Below are 16,081 nucleotides of genomic sequence, written 5' to 3'. Positions count from 1 at the left end.
TTCTTTGACACAGGTTCAGAACCTGTGTTCTAAACGATACACATGAAGCCAAAATAAAAACTGATTAGAACATAGCATATCTGATTTCTTTATTGATACCACCAATGGAATTCTCTCCCACCTGTTTAGATTAATGCCCACCATTGTTCAGTTTCACCATTGTCTTACATGCTCATCTTACCCAACTTCTTTGATCATATTAAAAGGGTTTGGGGGAGATTTTTTTGAAAAGAAAAAATAGTATTTAAAAATGGACATACAAATTTCAACTCACGTAATTCACAGAATAATTTGCAATTAATTGATTGAATTGTACCCACTTTTTCCGGTAGATGGCACTAGATTTACATTCTTTCACAGCATGCACGTAAACTGATATTAGCACATAGGTGCATTGTCAAAACTTCAACAAAAGTATGTAAAGAATATCCAGTTAAGAACATATGGATTTACAAACCACAAATTTTTCTGCTTATATTATGTTCAAACAATATTTGTAGAGTGCAAAACCTTTTTCCATTTTCAATAGGACTCCAAGTCTCTTATGCTTGGACATCTCATCGAAATTGTCTTTCATGTAGACTTTCTATAAACTAAAACAAGTTTTCATAAATTAACTTATCTTAAAACAAAATAGCTGATTTAACAGTGATTTATAGTGTTATATGCAACTAAGTTTTCTTCAGCAGACCACCCAAGAATGAAAGAAAATTTCACATTTTGTTTTGCTATGCTTTGAATTTTTATAGAATCTTGAAAATGTTACTAGTTTAACATGTTGACTGTTAAGCCTGGATCATTTTTTACATGAATTAAATTGTTTTTGGAAACTAAGAAAAATTATACTTAAAGTGTTGATTAATCAGTACTCTGATGCAGCTATATACTTTTTTTCTAAAACAAAATGTTTTAGTAGTTCTATGGTATAATAAAGTTTTAATGTTAATGTTGAAAACTTGCTGTATGACATCTAATTACCTCGTGAGTTTTAAAAATTATTTGTGCACAAGGCTAAATTCTTATGGAACAGTACATCTGTATGAATAAGGTGTTGGGCATATGGTTTGTTAAATGTGGATTTTGTTAATTTTTTGTTAAATATGGAATAAATCTTCATATATACATTAATAATTATAAAGTATGTAGCAACATCTAGTAGCAACAGAGATAAAAATGGGCATGAACAAAAGATAAAACAAATTTTAGTTTGAGAAATTCACTGGTCAACTAATTAACAATGACTGTAAAGAATATAAAACGTGTTATGAGTTCTGGAAACGATAATTCTGCAGGGTTAGATTATCTAGACAGTATGGACTTTGGGGGAATTTTATAAGTAGAGTTATTAGATACTTGTCTATCTAAACATGTTCACAAGAATGTTACCTATCAGATCCTATAGAAGGATTTATTCAAATAAGCCTGAGCCACCTTTTGCTCTCAACAAACGTGTGTAATGAAGGAATGAGGCCCGTATGGCAGTTCACAAAGACTCACTAAGATTGAGGCTAGATACTTGAATTGTCATTGTCCATCTTTTCCAATTTATAGCTTTATACTAAACAAATTTCTCATGGCTGCTTTTGCTAGATACATTTTATTTTAAAATGCTTTAAAAAGGATTTTACTGAGATGCAATGGCAAATTATTTCTGATTACTTTTTGTGCCCTTGCATTGAAAATCAACCATTTATTTAAAAATTTAACATTTCCATTCATTTATTTTAATTCCCCAATTTTTTTCTTTTCTTTTTTTATGCTTAGTATATTTACACTTGTATTAGCCACTTAAAGATGCAGGTTATAAAAAAATATGCCAGGAAAGGACAAAGATATCAGTTATTTAGGTGATTTGTAAGAACTATACATTTATAGAATTTAAATTTACTTAACTACTATGATAAGCATTTCCATCAACACTCAACATATTTATTATTGTCAGGTACATAATTGCAAACAAAGAATGGAGTGCTAATTTAAATAATTAGATTATTTGAATTTTAAGTAAGCAGAGAAAAATCCAAAATTCTATAGTGATAGCTTTTAAGATTTTGTTTTGTTGTGGAAGTGCATTTTGGCTCACAGAATGAGACAGCTGTTGATATTATATTCCACTTTGATTAATATTTTAATATTTCTTGTGCAAATTTTAGATAACATAGTAAGTTACAGAGCTTGCTGTCATGTTACTGGTATTGATGAAGAAACAGATTGGAAGCTTAGTCTGTATTTACTATAGCTTGTTTCTACTACCAGCCTGCTTTCTGGCGCCATGAATCTGTTTTGGGCCTTTTATTCCTATTCTTCATTTGTAAACTGAGAATGACATAACAGTCTTGTCAAATCTTTCACAATTAGATATAACACTCAGCTGTTAATATTCCATTCATCTTTAATTCCTGGCTGTAAGGGAGAATAAACCGGAAAAATTAAAAAAGGAGGGGGTGGGACATTAAATATGTCTGGGAAAGGTGATGAGTTTGATTGACCAAAATCGATTTCTAATGTAGGAAAATCCTTGGTTCCTGCAAAGTAAGCTCCCGAAAGACAGAGTTTTTTTGTTTTGTTTTGTTTTGTTTTTTGCCTCTTTACATTACATCTCAGCAACTACAATTGTGTCTGTCACATAATAGGTGTTCAATAAATATTTGTGGAATGAATGAATGAATGGGTGTAAAGAAGTAGCATCATCTTATGTATCAAAATAATGCCACATTGTAAGTAATGTGACTCCTTTTCTAATGAATGTACATTCTGGTGGGAAAGATGGCCACTTTGGGTCCAACTTTTGTTATCTGTAGGATGAACAATGTTATATACTTACTGGCTTTTTGATTCTACATAAACACTGTTCCTTTGCTTTCTATGGTTGGGAGGGGGGAAAGAAGTGAGAAGCACTATGCCTCTTTCTGCACAGAATGGCAGACTGGCTTCTTGGACTAGGATCTGAAGCAATGACAGTTCTTCTGAAGGATACTGAAGGGATGCGTAGATGTAATCAGCAGGAAGTGGTAAGGGTGGGGGATGGCGGCCTGGGGGTGAGAATGGAATGTGAGCACAAGGGTTAGTAAAAGATGGGCATGTTAAAGCACAACAAAGCATGAGTTCAAGAACAAAATGTAATGAATGAATAAATTAAAGCAGGAACACTGCAGACAAGAGAGCCTGGCTCTCATTAACCAGGTGTGTGACCATGTCAAGTAACTTTGTTAGGCTTTGCTTTCCTCGCGAGAGCTTTGGACTAGAAGGCCGTTTCCCAAATTATAACCTGGGGTACACTAATACGCTGTTAAACTGATCTCATTGTCAAATTGAGAAACTGCATACTACCACATTTTATAAATTCTGTTCTTACATTTTTATCATCTTGATAATCAGGATGTATTTATTTATTTATTTGTTTATAGATTTTATTTATTTATTCATGAGACACACAGAGAGAGAGGCAGAGACACAGAGGGAGAAGCAGGCTCCCTGCGGGGAGCCCAATGTGGGACTCCATCCCAGAACCCCGGGATCATGCCCTGGGCCAAAGGCAAATGCTCAACCGCTGAGTCACCTAGGTGCCCCTCATCAGGATGCAGTTTAAACCATTGTGTGAGGAAATATTGTGTTATTGGCAACCCTTTTTTACTTTTCTAGTGGAAAAATAATGGTGTATTAAACATGTGGTGTTTGATAATGCACGTCAATATTAAGAAAATCTCTGAGAAGACCTTCATTAAAAAACCCATGTAACCTTGATTTTTTTCCAATGTGCTTTGACCGTGGAAATGTATTCTTGCCAGTCGTCCCACCCACCCACCCAGCAAGAACTACCTGTTAGCTTTTTTTGGGGGGGGGCAGTGTTTTACAGATTACATTTTGGGGAATGCTGGATTAGATAATCTCTTTGTCTAAAATCCACAGATTTAATGGAATATTAGCCATAATAGAAGATTTGAATGTGGAACTCAAGAGAGGTACTAAAGGATTCAGAGTAGTTTAATAAAGGAAAAAATCATTTTTTCATTTCAGTGATTTAAAACTTTTTAAAAAAAATTTATTTATTCAGGAGAGACACATAGAGAGAGGCAGAGACCCAGGCAGAGGGAGATGCAGGCCTCATGTGGGGAGCCCGATGTGGGATTTGATCCTGGGACTCGGGATCACCCCCTGAGCCAAAGCCAGATGCTCATCCACTGAATCACCCAGGCATCCCTCACTGATTTAAAATATTAACGTTGGAGTTTTTTAAATTTTTAAAAAAAATTTTAAAGTAATCTCTACACTCAATGTGGGGTTTGAATTTACAACCCTGAGATCAAGAGTCATGCTTCAGGGACAGAGCCAGCAGGCGCCCCTATTGTTGCCGTTTTTAAACTAAATTCCGAGAAACATAGCCAAAGGGATCATTTAGAAAACATCTTTTTGGAAGATAATTTAAATACAAATAATTAAAATGGAGAGTTGAATAAATATTTAAATACAACGTATACTTACTTAGTACTTACTCTTGCCCGGGCACATTGTTAGGTGCTGGGAGTGCAAAGATAACCAACATATGTATGTACCCTGTCTTTCAAGGAGATATTGAATAATTCAGGAGAAGCCTTATGCCTTTTCTTTAATTGGGTGATAAAGAAAAATGTAAAATTTTTAACTTTTTTTCCCCTCCAGAATCTTTCAGGTTTTTCTGGAACATATGGGCTCATTGAGTGGCAATTGCAGACTTGTTTTCTGCCCGATGTTTTAGAATTAATTTAGATTTTAAATTTGATTTGGATGATAATATAATTTTGGAAATTTGCAGATCTGAGCTCTTAGACAATATAAATTTTATTTCCTTTCCAATGAAGTATTCCTAGTGCTACTTTTAAACAAAATTTTGCATGATAATCAAAGCGAGGGATGCTGTGCTTCCTTCTTGTGGATGGTTACCCTCATCTTCCCTTCAGTCTGTGCTCCCAAGGGGGTGAGGGAGGATGGGAGTGCGAGCTATTTTTTGCTCCAGTCTTTTTGATTGCATGTGAAATGTAGAATGGAAATGAGCCTGTCTGTTTTTAATTTTTTTTTCTTTTTCCTGTATGGGCCATGATGTTCTAGTGAAGACCCATACTAGAAAAAAAATTAAAAACAGGGAACTCCAACTTTGTCAGACATTTCACATGCAATCAGATAGACTTGAAGTTAAAGTGACTTTCTCTTCCACTATTGTCACTTGATGATGGCAGGGCCTTGAAAAATTCTCTTTTACTCCTATGCTTTGGAAGCAAGAAAATGCTTTTTGGATCAAGACCTGTTTTAAATATTTCCCTAAACTCTAGGCTTTATGTTCCACATTAATGTGAAAGTCATCACTCTTGGTATTTGCATTACATCCTGAAGAGTCAGTAAAGTACTCGTTAGTTCTTTTAGATACTTAAAGAGTGTTGATAAAATTATTACTGTGCATGAATTGAATGATTAAAAATTTGTGACACACAAGTAAAAGGTAGAAATGCAAAATGTGGTTTCTATCTTACAGAGTCATTCAGGTGAATTCTTCATCAGGAAGCTCGTAGTGGGGAACCTCTCCATGTCTCCTATCAAGAAAGTTATGCCTCCCTACACATAAGAACTTACTCTTAAAGGCTAGAATTTTAAACCATAGTAATAGGCTTTGGATGTTGTGGGAAATACATTTACTCCCATTGACTTCCAGTGAGAAAAAGCTTGCACACGTTCCCCTTAATATTGGAACTGCCTGATTTCTTAACTTTCCAACTTCTCCTCCAAATCTAAATCCACAACTTTATCCTGGCTGCTTTTACTTTGGTAAGTTGGCCGATATCACTTACATGGAAGACCTTTTGCATTCCTTTCATCAGAGCCGGATACTTACCATCTTGATATCATATACATTTGATCACACTACATCCCCGCTTGTCTAGATGGAGCGCTCTTCCCTGTTTGAATCTTCTCTAGCCCTCTGAGCCTATAGATGCTATTTCTAAAAATTATGTGGGTTTTCCATATCCCAGTTACAACTGGACCTGGTCAATCTAGATGGGCAAAGTTTAAGAGTATTGATGTCTTCTTTGTTAACGTTCTTTTTTTTTAAAAGATTTTATTTATTTATTCATGAGAGACACAGAGCAAGACAGAGAGAGAGAGAGAGAGAGGCAGAGACACAGGCAGAGGGAGAAGCAGGCTCTAGGCAGGGAATCCAATGTGGGACTTGATCCCAGGACCCCGGGATCACACCCTGAGCTGAAGACAGATGCTCAACCGCTGAGCTACCCAGAGGCTCCTGTTAACGTCCTAGTCACAAAATTTTGCGTATGCTTTCACTATGTGACTGCAAATTGTATTGATTACTTTTCTTATATCTTTTCCTGCTAGAATGTGTGCTCTCCTAGGGTAGGAACCTTGACTTATTTTTTTGCTTTCCAGAGCTCATCATACTCATCGTAGTTCTTGTGTCACTATAGATGTTTAATAAGTAGTTATAGAAAGTATGAATTCACATAGGCTCAACAGTTTATATTGTCAAAGAACTTATAATCTGGGAAGATAAAATGGAAACAACTGAAGACATTTGAGAATAATTGCAAAATGCTATTTTAGCCCATGTCAATGGTACCTTGCGGAGTATATGCACTAGTACTAAAGGTCTGCGGAGGAAATAGAATAGGGATGAATTTATTAGGGTACATGGACTTGGAGGGAAATTTTGCTCAAAGTATTTTCTCAGTTTACCTATTCAAACCTTCAGTATGGAAACCAGAGACCAATTTTATCATTCAACTATACTCCACTAAAACATATGGTCTTATTTAATTCAAAGTTAAGGTAGCCTTGGCATGCTTATAATGTCCATTGATGTTAATTAGAACTCAGTGCGTGCATCAATAGAGTATAACTGAAACTGCTGTCGAACTATCTTATGGGACTAGAAAAATAGTGAGGAGGCATGAAATGTGATCATTACTATGACAAACATACGATTTTTCTCAAATATAGAAAAAAAAATCTTTAAGGAGGAACAGTTGTGTTGCTTTCTGACTCCTAAGACCTGGAGTTTTATTTTCTCTGTGTTATGTTTAGGACTTGGAGGATGAATGAAATTAAACTGAACCTAAATGTGAAAATTAAGAATGTTTTTAAAACATGGAAACCGGGTTGAGGTACAAATTTTAAACTTTCTTTGGTTATGAATATTCCCTGATACCACCGACAAGAGCACCCTGAAGGGAAGAGTGACTGGATTGTTCCAGAAGTATAAAACCATCATGTGGCCAAAGGATTTTTGCTCTCTGGGCCTATCAAAAAATTTATCGCTGAAAAACACCTATTGAGTGCCCCATCACACATGACTCCAGGTTGGGAACGATAATCTATGGTTTGAAAGGGATGACATTAATTACACAGGGCAAATGAGCAGAGACTGCGCTCTGATTCTGGGTTCAGAGTTCGGCCAGCCAGACACTCGGAGAGCTGTTGTGAGGATAGCACTTTGCTAAAAGGATATTCCCTAATATTTCTCTTGGGAGCAAAAAGTAATGCCAGACACTGTCTGTGCTAAGGTATGTAATTGTAAATTTCCTGGTTTAAAAACCTATTCTTCGCATGTTTAAGTTGTTGCTTTTTGCTCCCTTCTGGTTCAGGTTTTAGCACGTGTGTCGCCGTTCCCCGGCTGTTTCCACCACTGGACGTGAATCTGGTGTATTCATTTCTCGCATTGGCCATGCCCTCCTCTTCTGGATGTCAGTGTGGCCAACTGCCTCCCCACCCCTGCTGCTTTGATGGGAGCTCCAAGAGAGCAGGATCTTTATTTTGTTCACTAGTATATCCTAAGTGCTTAGACTAATGGCAGCATATAGTAGGTGCTCAATAATTATCAAAGAATGAATGCATATATTTTACTTAGCACAGTACCTGGCGCTATGTAAACACTCGACACTTTTGATGCCTTTAAAAAACAGAGGGGCGCCTGGGTGGCTCAGTGCCTGAGCATCTGCCTCTGGCTCAGGTCATGACCCCGGGGTCCTTGGATCGAGTCCCACATCGGGCTCCTCACAGGGAGCCTGCTTCTCCCTCTGCCTGTGTCTCTGCCTCTCTCTGTCTCTCATGAATAAATAAATAAAATCTTTTTTTAAAAACCAAAGAAACAGTAAGAAAAAATGTCAGATCAACGGTCCCCTAAGTAAGCCCTGCAACCCTCGTTTCATGGAAGCCACAGTATTGAGGCAAAAGTGTCCTGACACATTAGATTGTATGTTGTTCTTGGGAATGTTTTTCCGATGTAGGTCTACTTTGAGAGAAAAATCAGGACTGGGTATGCTTCTACAGGCATAAAAGCTTTTCTTCCTTGTGCTTGGCATTTTTTTCCAAGCCTTTATTGAATTACTGGAATGCAAAACAAACAAACATATGAAACAATGGTTCATGGGAATGTATTTTACATGCTATTCTAAAAATGGGTTGGATTTGGCTTTTATAAATGCCCACTTACTTAGAAATTTCTAACACTATCATATCTGGATAGTGTTCAGCTTTCCAATATGACAGACTAATAACCAACTGAAAATTCAAAGTGGTAATGAAAATTCAAGTATACCACTTTGAAATATAGTAGCAAGCTATTTCAACATGAATTTTATGGTTTAAATCCAGTATACTCAAAGCAAACCAAGATGGTCTTGTCATCTTTTATTTATTTATTATCTTGGGAAAATATTTAATAGTTTCTTTTTTTTTTTTTCTGATCCTAGAACCAAAACTAAAGTTATGGGATCTTTAGGTCTTGTTTTGTTTTGATTTTTCACAATGAATTGTAAGATTTATGACTTAAAAGTGTTCTAAGACTTAGGTAACAGATCTGATTTACTTCTTAACAGGAAGTTAAAAAGCCTTTCAACGTTTTATAGACTTTGTGAGAATCCCATTTGAACCTTGTCACTGACCCTCCGTTGAAGGAATGAACACACTGAAAACAGACATTGGCCAGCAGACAAATGTATTTATTTTTCTGGATGTACTCTGGCGATTATTATTCTTCTCCTTTATTATCTTGCTAGTGATGGTTCTTGAGCTAAAAGTTATTGCATATTTTAAAAAGAAAGAAGAAAGCTGTAGTGTAATTCGTCTTCACAGAATATATATTGGCTCTGGGCTTTGCAGTCAGATAGCCCTGGGCTTGAGTTGATATATCTATTTTCTGTTTGTCCTTAGTAAGTTATTTTCCAACCTCTCTGAGCCTCAGTTTCTGTATCTGTAGGATGGGCATGAGGCCTACCTCCTCGAATGATCGAGAGGATGAAATGTAGTTAGGTAAAAAGGCCCAGAAATGTGCCTGGCACATAGTAAACACTCACATTCTAGTTTTCTTTTCCATTCTTACTCTAATCGTTTGAAAAGTTAACTCATGAGAAAAATACCATTCTAAGGGAATCATTGTAGAAAAATAATAATTACCAATAGGATACAGCAGCACGCTGAAATATGTCACCTGGCCACCCTGGGAAATTTCATCCTTAACTTTGGAGTTTGCTGTGATCACAAGGATAACGTGAGACTGCATGTTTGCAGACAGCGCTTGCCAAGTGATACTTGCTGTGATCCTTAGAGCGGACGTGTGAGGGTGTCAGAACGTGGCCGGGAACTCCTGCCGCAAGGCTGTTTCTCCGTGGAGCCAGAGCTTTCCATGGGAGCTTTGAGGCAGCCAGCCTCGACAGAGCGAGCATCACTATAAAAAGAGACTTTAGGCCTATTTCAGTAAATAAATACTCCTGGATGGGGTTCAGGATGGAGCTTCTCTATACCAAAGTTACTCTGTAGGGGACGATAGTGTTAGGATTGGAGACCGAGGCGGCACTGTCACCCCGTCAACTGCATGTTGCGTTGCACGTACGGACACACACGCTCACTTGTGCCTTCGAGGTACCCTATTAAACATTTAAAATAAAGGGGGAAAAATCTTTCTCTAACATACTTCTAAGTCAATTTAGAGGTCACTGAACAGATGTCATATAATACTAATGTTAAATTACCCTGGGTAATAAGAAAATTACAGTTCCTAAGTGAAGATAGTGGAGGGAAACCATCCAATGAATTATTCTAGAATTTCAAAAATGAAATGATTTCTTCAGAATTAACAGTGGCACCATATAACTTTAGAAGAGCGAGTCTGCGAGGGAGAAGGGAAATCAGAGACAAAAGAGAAGCCTTTCTGTGTTTATATATGTCAGTTTGAGATTGTGATGCTAGAAGAGTTAAGGTAACAGTATAGCTTTCAATTGTCCAGGAAGTATATTATTAAACCATGTGGCAAGAAATTTATTAAAATCTGACTAACTGCTCATCGGATTGTTTAATACAAAATCACAATAGCTGTTTCTGGTCTACATATACTTCCTTTTTGCTATTAGGTACACTTTCAAAGCCTAATTATTTTGAGGACATGGTATGACCAAAGAATAAAAAAATGTACAAAGTTCGACAACTTTAAATAAGCACTAGCATTTCTTAAAGAAAAAAAAACCCCTCACTTACAGTTAGGAAACAATATTTATATTTAAGGTTGAAAAGCCAGGATATAGGAAAATTTTGCTAATTTGGAAGATGACCTTTAAGTGCACCAAAACCAAATAATTTGTAGGCTGTGACATAGGGCACATTCCTACAAAATTTGTGTGAATACTACTTTAGTGGTTCTTGAAAGACAAACAAAGAAAGCTGGACTGAAATCTTTATCCCCCTCCCAGATAAGACAGAGTCTGACAAAAGAGCACAGCACTCTTTCAAAGCTTGCCATGAAAACGAGGTCTCTGTAGCACAGTTAATGAGATGGTTCGTAGTGGAAAAACAATCTGTTTTTAAGAATGTTTAGATCAAAAGTAATTTCTAATCTATGAAATAAAGTCTCCTCAATACCCTTCATTCACCAGTAAAGCTTTTATGTTTGTCTTATTTACTTCAATCAGATGTTTTCAATTTTACCTTTTCTCTCTGTACAAATACTTAACGTGGTTTGTCAATACTGACCAACAAGTTTATTCTCTTTCTTCAGAAAAGAGAGATTTTTTGAGGGAGGGAGAATGAAAAAGAGAGAAACATCTTTGCCTAAACGATTTGCAAGCATCTGTGCTTTAAGCTACTTTTTATGAACACTCCTTAGTAAATGACTCAAGGTAAAAAAGCAGAAAAGCATCCAATGTTAGGAAATTGCAACCCAATACCGTGTAATTTAAACCTGCAGTTGCTTCTCTTGTGCTAAATGACATACAGATGGGTAGCTTAGTTCTCTCAATTTTGGGAACACAATTGGTCTTTTTGTATGAATGAACATATATTAACAAAAAAATTTTGGACAAAATCGTTTAATTCTAATTGTACAGGTTTTAATTATCCATGCCATGGGAAAAAATAATTTTAACCAAGAGATTTTGTCACGTTAAATTTGCAACTAATGAATCTTTTTGGACAAAATCAACAGAGATACAACCTTTACAACTAGTAAAGAAATAAAAACAAGAAGATGACTTTTAAGAAATCTAGAGTGAATGGAGCAGAAACTGGGTTATGACAGTCCACTGAGAGGTAACAAAGAGCAGTTCTGCATTCAGGCTCTGGAGAGGCTTGTTCTGACAGGACAAACATTTCTCATCTGCACCTCGGAAAAGATTAAAAGTGTAAGTAGTAGGTGTTTGGATAAAGCCTAGTGTAATATGGGTTCCACTGAGATGAGAGACCAGCACGCCGTCAGCGTTATGCCAGCTGGTCCTCTGGATCTTTCCAGGCCAGAGTGAGGCCAGCATGCTCTGTGGAAGGTCAGGAGAGGCGCTGTTTGACAACCCTCAGGCCTACCCCAAGGTGGGACTGTCTGTTTGGCTCTGGTTAGCTCTCTTCCTGCCTCTGTATTTTCTCATGGAGAATCAACCACTCTATCTTGGTGGCCCTGATCCTGGAAGTTGATACGTTTCTTCAGGCCCACAATCAGGGGGACTGGATAGTCAATTTTCTCCTGGTTTAATTTCAGTGATCTCATATACTGTGACATCAGGTGGTGACTTAAAAGTAAAAGAAAGTAGAGAGCATTGCTATTCTAATCACAGTTCTTTTTATTTCAGAGGAAGTTGAGTTTAGGAGTCAGAGAATGAAGCAAGCTTTCTTTTAGTAATTTCAAAACGTGGTAAGAGATTTTTGCATGTAGGGCCAACTGCGAGCCTCTTTGCCCCTGTGATGGGTGGCAAAAAAAAAAAAAGAAAGAAAGAAAGAAAGAAAGAAAGAAAGAAAGAAAGAAAGAAAAAAAAAGAAAGAAGAAAGAAAGGAAAGAAAGAAAGAAAGAAAGAAACAAAAAGGGCAATTTTACTGCAGTGAGTAAGGGTTGCCCTGTCTTGGAGTTATATTTCTTTTCAATCATTTGTGTAGGTAAAATAAAATACTACATATAAACAGGTGTTGTCTGAACGTTTTACTGCAGTCTGTATAGGTTGAAATAAAAGCTGCCATTGTTATTACAATCACATTAAAATTATTTCACCATTCAAATACACTTAATCAGCCAAGTCTTCCTAGATCTACTTTGCAAAAGGAAGACTGTAGGTCTCTAAGTAAAATCACATTTGCTTTTCTTCTCTTTGTCTTTCCCCCTCCCTATTTTTCTCACCTTTTCTTTGGAACTTATTGAATCTACATTAGCGTAAATGCCTTCTTCTGGAGTCTATTACAGTTTTCTTGCTGCCTGTTTAACGTTCTAAGATACAGTCTTTAAAGACATTTGTTTTTAAGGACTCTACCGAACCCATTGACTTGTCGGAGAGAAACACAGAGAACAACAAATTCCTAGGCAGGGGAAAAAAATGCATCTTTAGGGCTTTAAACAAACAAACAAACAAACAAAGAAACAAACAAGGATGGCATTTAAATGGCCCAGAATGGAAATTGAATGATGGTTTCAAGCTCTTCTACTAAGTTGCAAAATTACTGAATGGAGAATTAGTATTTAACATAATATGCCCATCATCTTATACGTATTTATACAGTGTAAATGCTTATAAGTACGGTAATGCTTTTTGAATGTATTTGAAAAAAAAAAAAAGAATTGCCTGGGATTTGGAGACATAAAGGATGTACTACCATCTTTGTGAATGTTCAGTGGGTTGTTGCTGTCACATGGTGGTGTCTTTGGCTGGAGCACCTTGTCAGTGCTCCAGTGGAAGCACCTGAATCTTGAAAAAAGATTCTCTCTAAACTGAGAGAAATAGTCAGCGCCAGTGCCAATAAGTTTGATGCGTTAGGGACCGGGCTGGTGGTTGACAAGTGACTGCAGAAGCTGGGCTGTGGCGGCCAGCCAAAGCAAGTATTTAGGATTCAAGCTAAAAAGACTCCTTCTCCCATATCCTCTCTCTTTCCAGGGTCATGTAGGGATAAAAAGAACTGTAAGGTGGTCTTTTCCCAGCAGGAACTAAGGAAGCGGCTAACACCCCTGCAGTACCATGTCACTCAGGAGAAAGGGACCGAAAGGTAAGATGAGCTGCAAGAAAAAGTCATTAAGTAAGAACCAGTTTTCTTCACTGCCCCCTCCCCCCAACACCCCACTGCTTTAGATCCTTCTCCTTGCCATTTAAAGAATTCTACACTTATTTGCTAAAATCTGCAAACTAGTATCCTTGAAAAGATTGAAAATGGTATTGTTTAGGTTAAGACTAAGTTTTATTTATTCTTTCCCCCATTTAATGAACACTCTATCTTATGTAAAGTCACAAGGCTTTTATTAAGGGCCTGTTTTTAGTTTACTACAAAATGTGTGGAAGTAATAGCGATTTAGGTACATTTTTTGGGAAGACATCACAGTAAGCAAAACCATGAGGGACATGGCACTGTGCCAGGATGCTGAAATTTTGAAGGTGGCCATTGTAAGTATAGACGTTTTGGCTGCAAAAAGAAGGTAGCATAATTTAGTTCCTTTCTACCCCACTCCAATTTCTTTTTGAAGCACATGTGGAGAAAGTATTTATTGGCTCATTTGTGGTTGGAATGTCAAAAATTTTCAATAACTGCCCTCACATGGCTTTGGTCCTTGGAAGTTCGCCCTAAGTCCTGAAAAAAGAGTTTGTTCACTTCCAAGACGTTTTTAGTGAATAAAGTCTCTCTCAGCTGATTCCAGCTCAAAGGTAACCTGCCAAGGTCCAACCATTTTGTTGTTTAATTTATACCACGGAGGCTGGCATAAGGCCGTAACTTACCTCTGATCCAAAATTTATTAATGATGTAACTTCTTGTTTTCATTCATGAACTGAAAGGGCTCTTTACCACACATGGGGTCCTTGTTAATAGGCAACACTCTCTTCCTGTCACAGTATATACTGTTTTCTGAATTTACCGAATGCAGAGTCTCTGACAGAGTCTAGACCCCCCCCCCCCACAATGGGTCAGTGGTGGGCTTCAGCCCCAGCCAGGAGGACCTCTACCCGTCCTGTTGTGTACATGACTAGCAAAATGATTTAATGCACACAAACAACTAGAGATTAGGTCATTCTTAAAAATTCTGTTTATAAAAAAATTGGACCTCATAAAGAGGGTGAAAGGATAATAAAAACAAGCTGCAGAGCACATAGACTTTTTGTTGGGCTAGCACAGCTGATTTGTATTAGCTGAATGACCTCCTAGCCTTTAAGATTGTTAACTTAGAAAAATATTCCCTTAAAGCTGCAATATTCCTTTTCAAACCAAAAAATAAGGCTCCTTCCACTTGAAGTCTTAGACCCTTCTGCATTTTTGGTTGTACGCTCTTGGACACCAGAGTATGCAGAAATCTTATGTAGTAATGTGTGTGTTTTTTTAAATTTTCCTGCAAATCTGAACAACAAGGTGGTTTTTTTTTTTTAAATAGCAAACATTTTTTTTCTAAGCATTACATAACTAGATGGTTTGATCTTTTTTTTTTTTTAATTTAACCTGCACTAGTGTGGAATAGTTATATGCACATTTTATTATATAGATTTGAAATATATTAGTAATGTTCAGATTTCCATATGTTTGGTCTGTTCTCATTTTAGGACAAAAAGTCCTTGAAAGATTTACTAGAGAAATATATTTTAAGCAAATACATTCTATAAGAAATAATGCTAACTTTGTTTAATTTTTTTAAAATTTATTTTTGTTTAATTTTTTTAATGCTCTGTTTATTGTTTATCAGTGCCTTCGAAGGAGAATATACGCATCACAAAGATCCTGGAATATATAAATGTGTTGTGTGTGGAACTCCATTGTTCAGGTAAGTATGTTAAAAACTTTCGGATATGGAAATATCACAGATGGCAACAAAGTAGGTAATGCTCATTCACATTGGAGTCTTTATACTACCAAAAAAAAAAAAAAAAGACTCCTTATTGCTACTAAATTTTCTTATTTCTGTTTTCTCTCCACAAAACAAAAGTAAGTATTGACTTTCATGATAAATTACCAGTTGGTAGAGTGGCTGACTTTGCACTGTTTGGATCTTTAAAATGCCCAACGTTAACTTGCTCATTGAAATGAACTGTGTTGCTTATCAGAGCTATGAAGATTTTGGTGGGCATAGGAATGTTTATATATTTATTGATTTTTCTGTTAACAAGTGATGGCCCTATATTTATTTATTGGGCCATAGTTAAAGTTCTTCACGTGCATTCTTCCGATTGAATAATATCCACCAAGTTGATTATTCATACTTCTGCAACGAAGTACAATATCTGTACTGAAAGTAGCGTGGGTATTATAGCCAATAGTTATACATTTGTAAGCAAATTATGTAATATGAGTCTGACAGTGTTTGCATTGATCCACAATCCTTATTTTAGAGATCCCAATCGTTTACTATAAAACAAGCAGTACATAGACTTTTTCACCAAAATAGTTGATTCAGACAGTATAGATTACGGATCTTATTCAAGAAAGAAAAATCTTTGCCAGAATTTCTTTGTCTAGGTATAGAAAGTCTTAGAAGCTCTGTACTTCCCATGGGGATGCTGCTCTAGGGGAAACGAAAAGATAGAAACCTTAATTGAGAGTAAATGGCATTTATTTAAAGCAGAATTACAAATTTCTAAGGGGAAATGAACAAACAAGAATCTGA

General features: G+C 36.5%; 1 protein-coding gene across 1 annotated transcript in view; it reads left to right on the top strand.

The window, feature by feature from the left end:
• The window catches only part of MSRB3 (methionine sulfoxide reductase B3), a 178,278-nt gene that overhangs the window by 35,805 nt on the left and 126,392 nt on the right, over positions 1–16,081 (top strand). Inside the window, exons 3-4 of the mRNA XM_041757528.1 lie at positions 13,380–13,488; positions 15,164–15,241. Coding sequence (XP_041613462.1) covers positions 13,380–13,488; positions 15,164–15,241 — 187 coding nt within the window. The remainder of the gene's footprint in view (positions 1–13,379; positions 13,489–15,163; positions 15,242–16,081) is intronic.

This window comes from Vulpes lagopus, chromosome 5, assembly GCF_018345385.1.
Source record: "Vulpes lagopus strain Blue_001 chromosome 5, ASM1834538v1, whole genome shotgun sequence".
In the NCBI taxonomy this organism is placed as follows: Eukaryota; Metazoa; Chordata; class Mammalia; order Carnivora; family Canidae; genus Vulpes; species Vulpes lagopus.
Note: the sequence above shows the minus strand (reverse complement) of the source record. Positions and strands in the feature narration are given on the sequence as shown.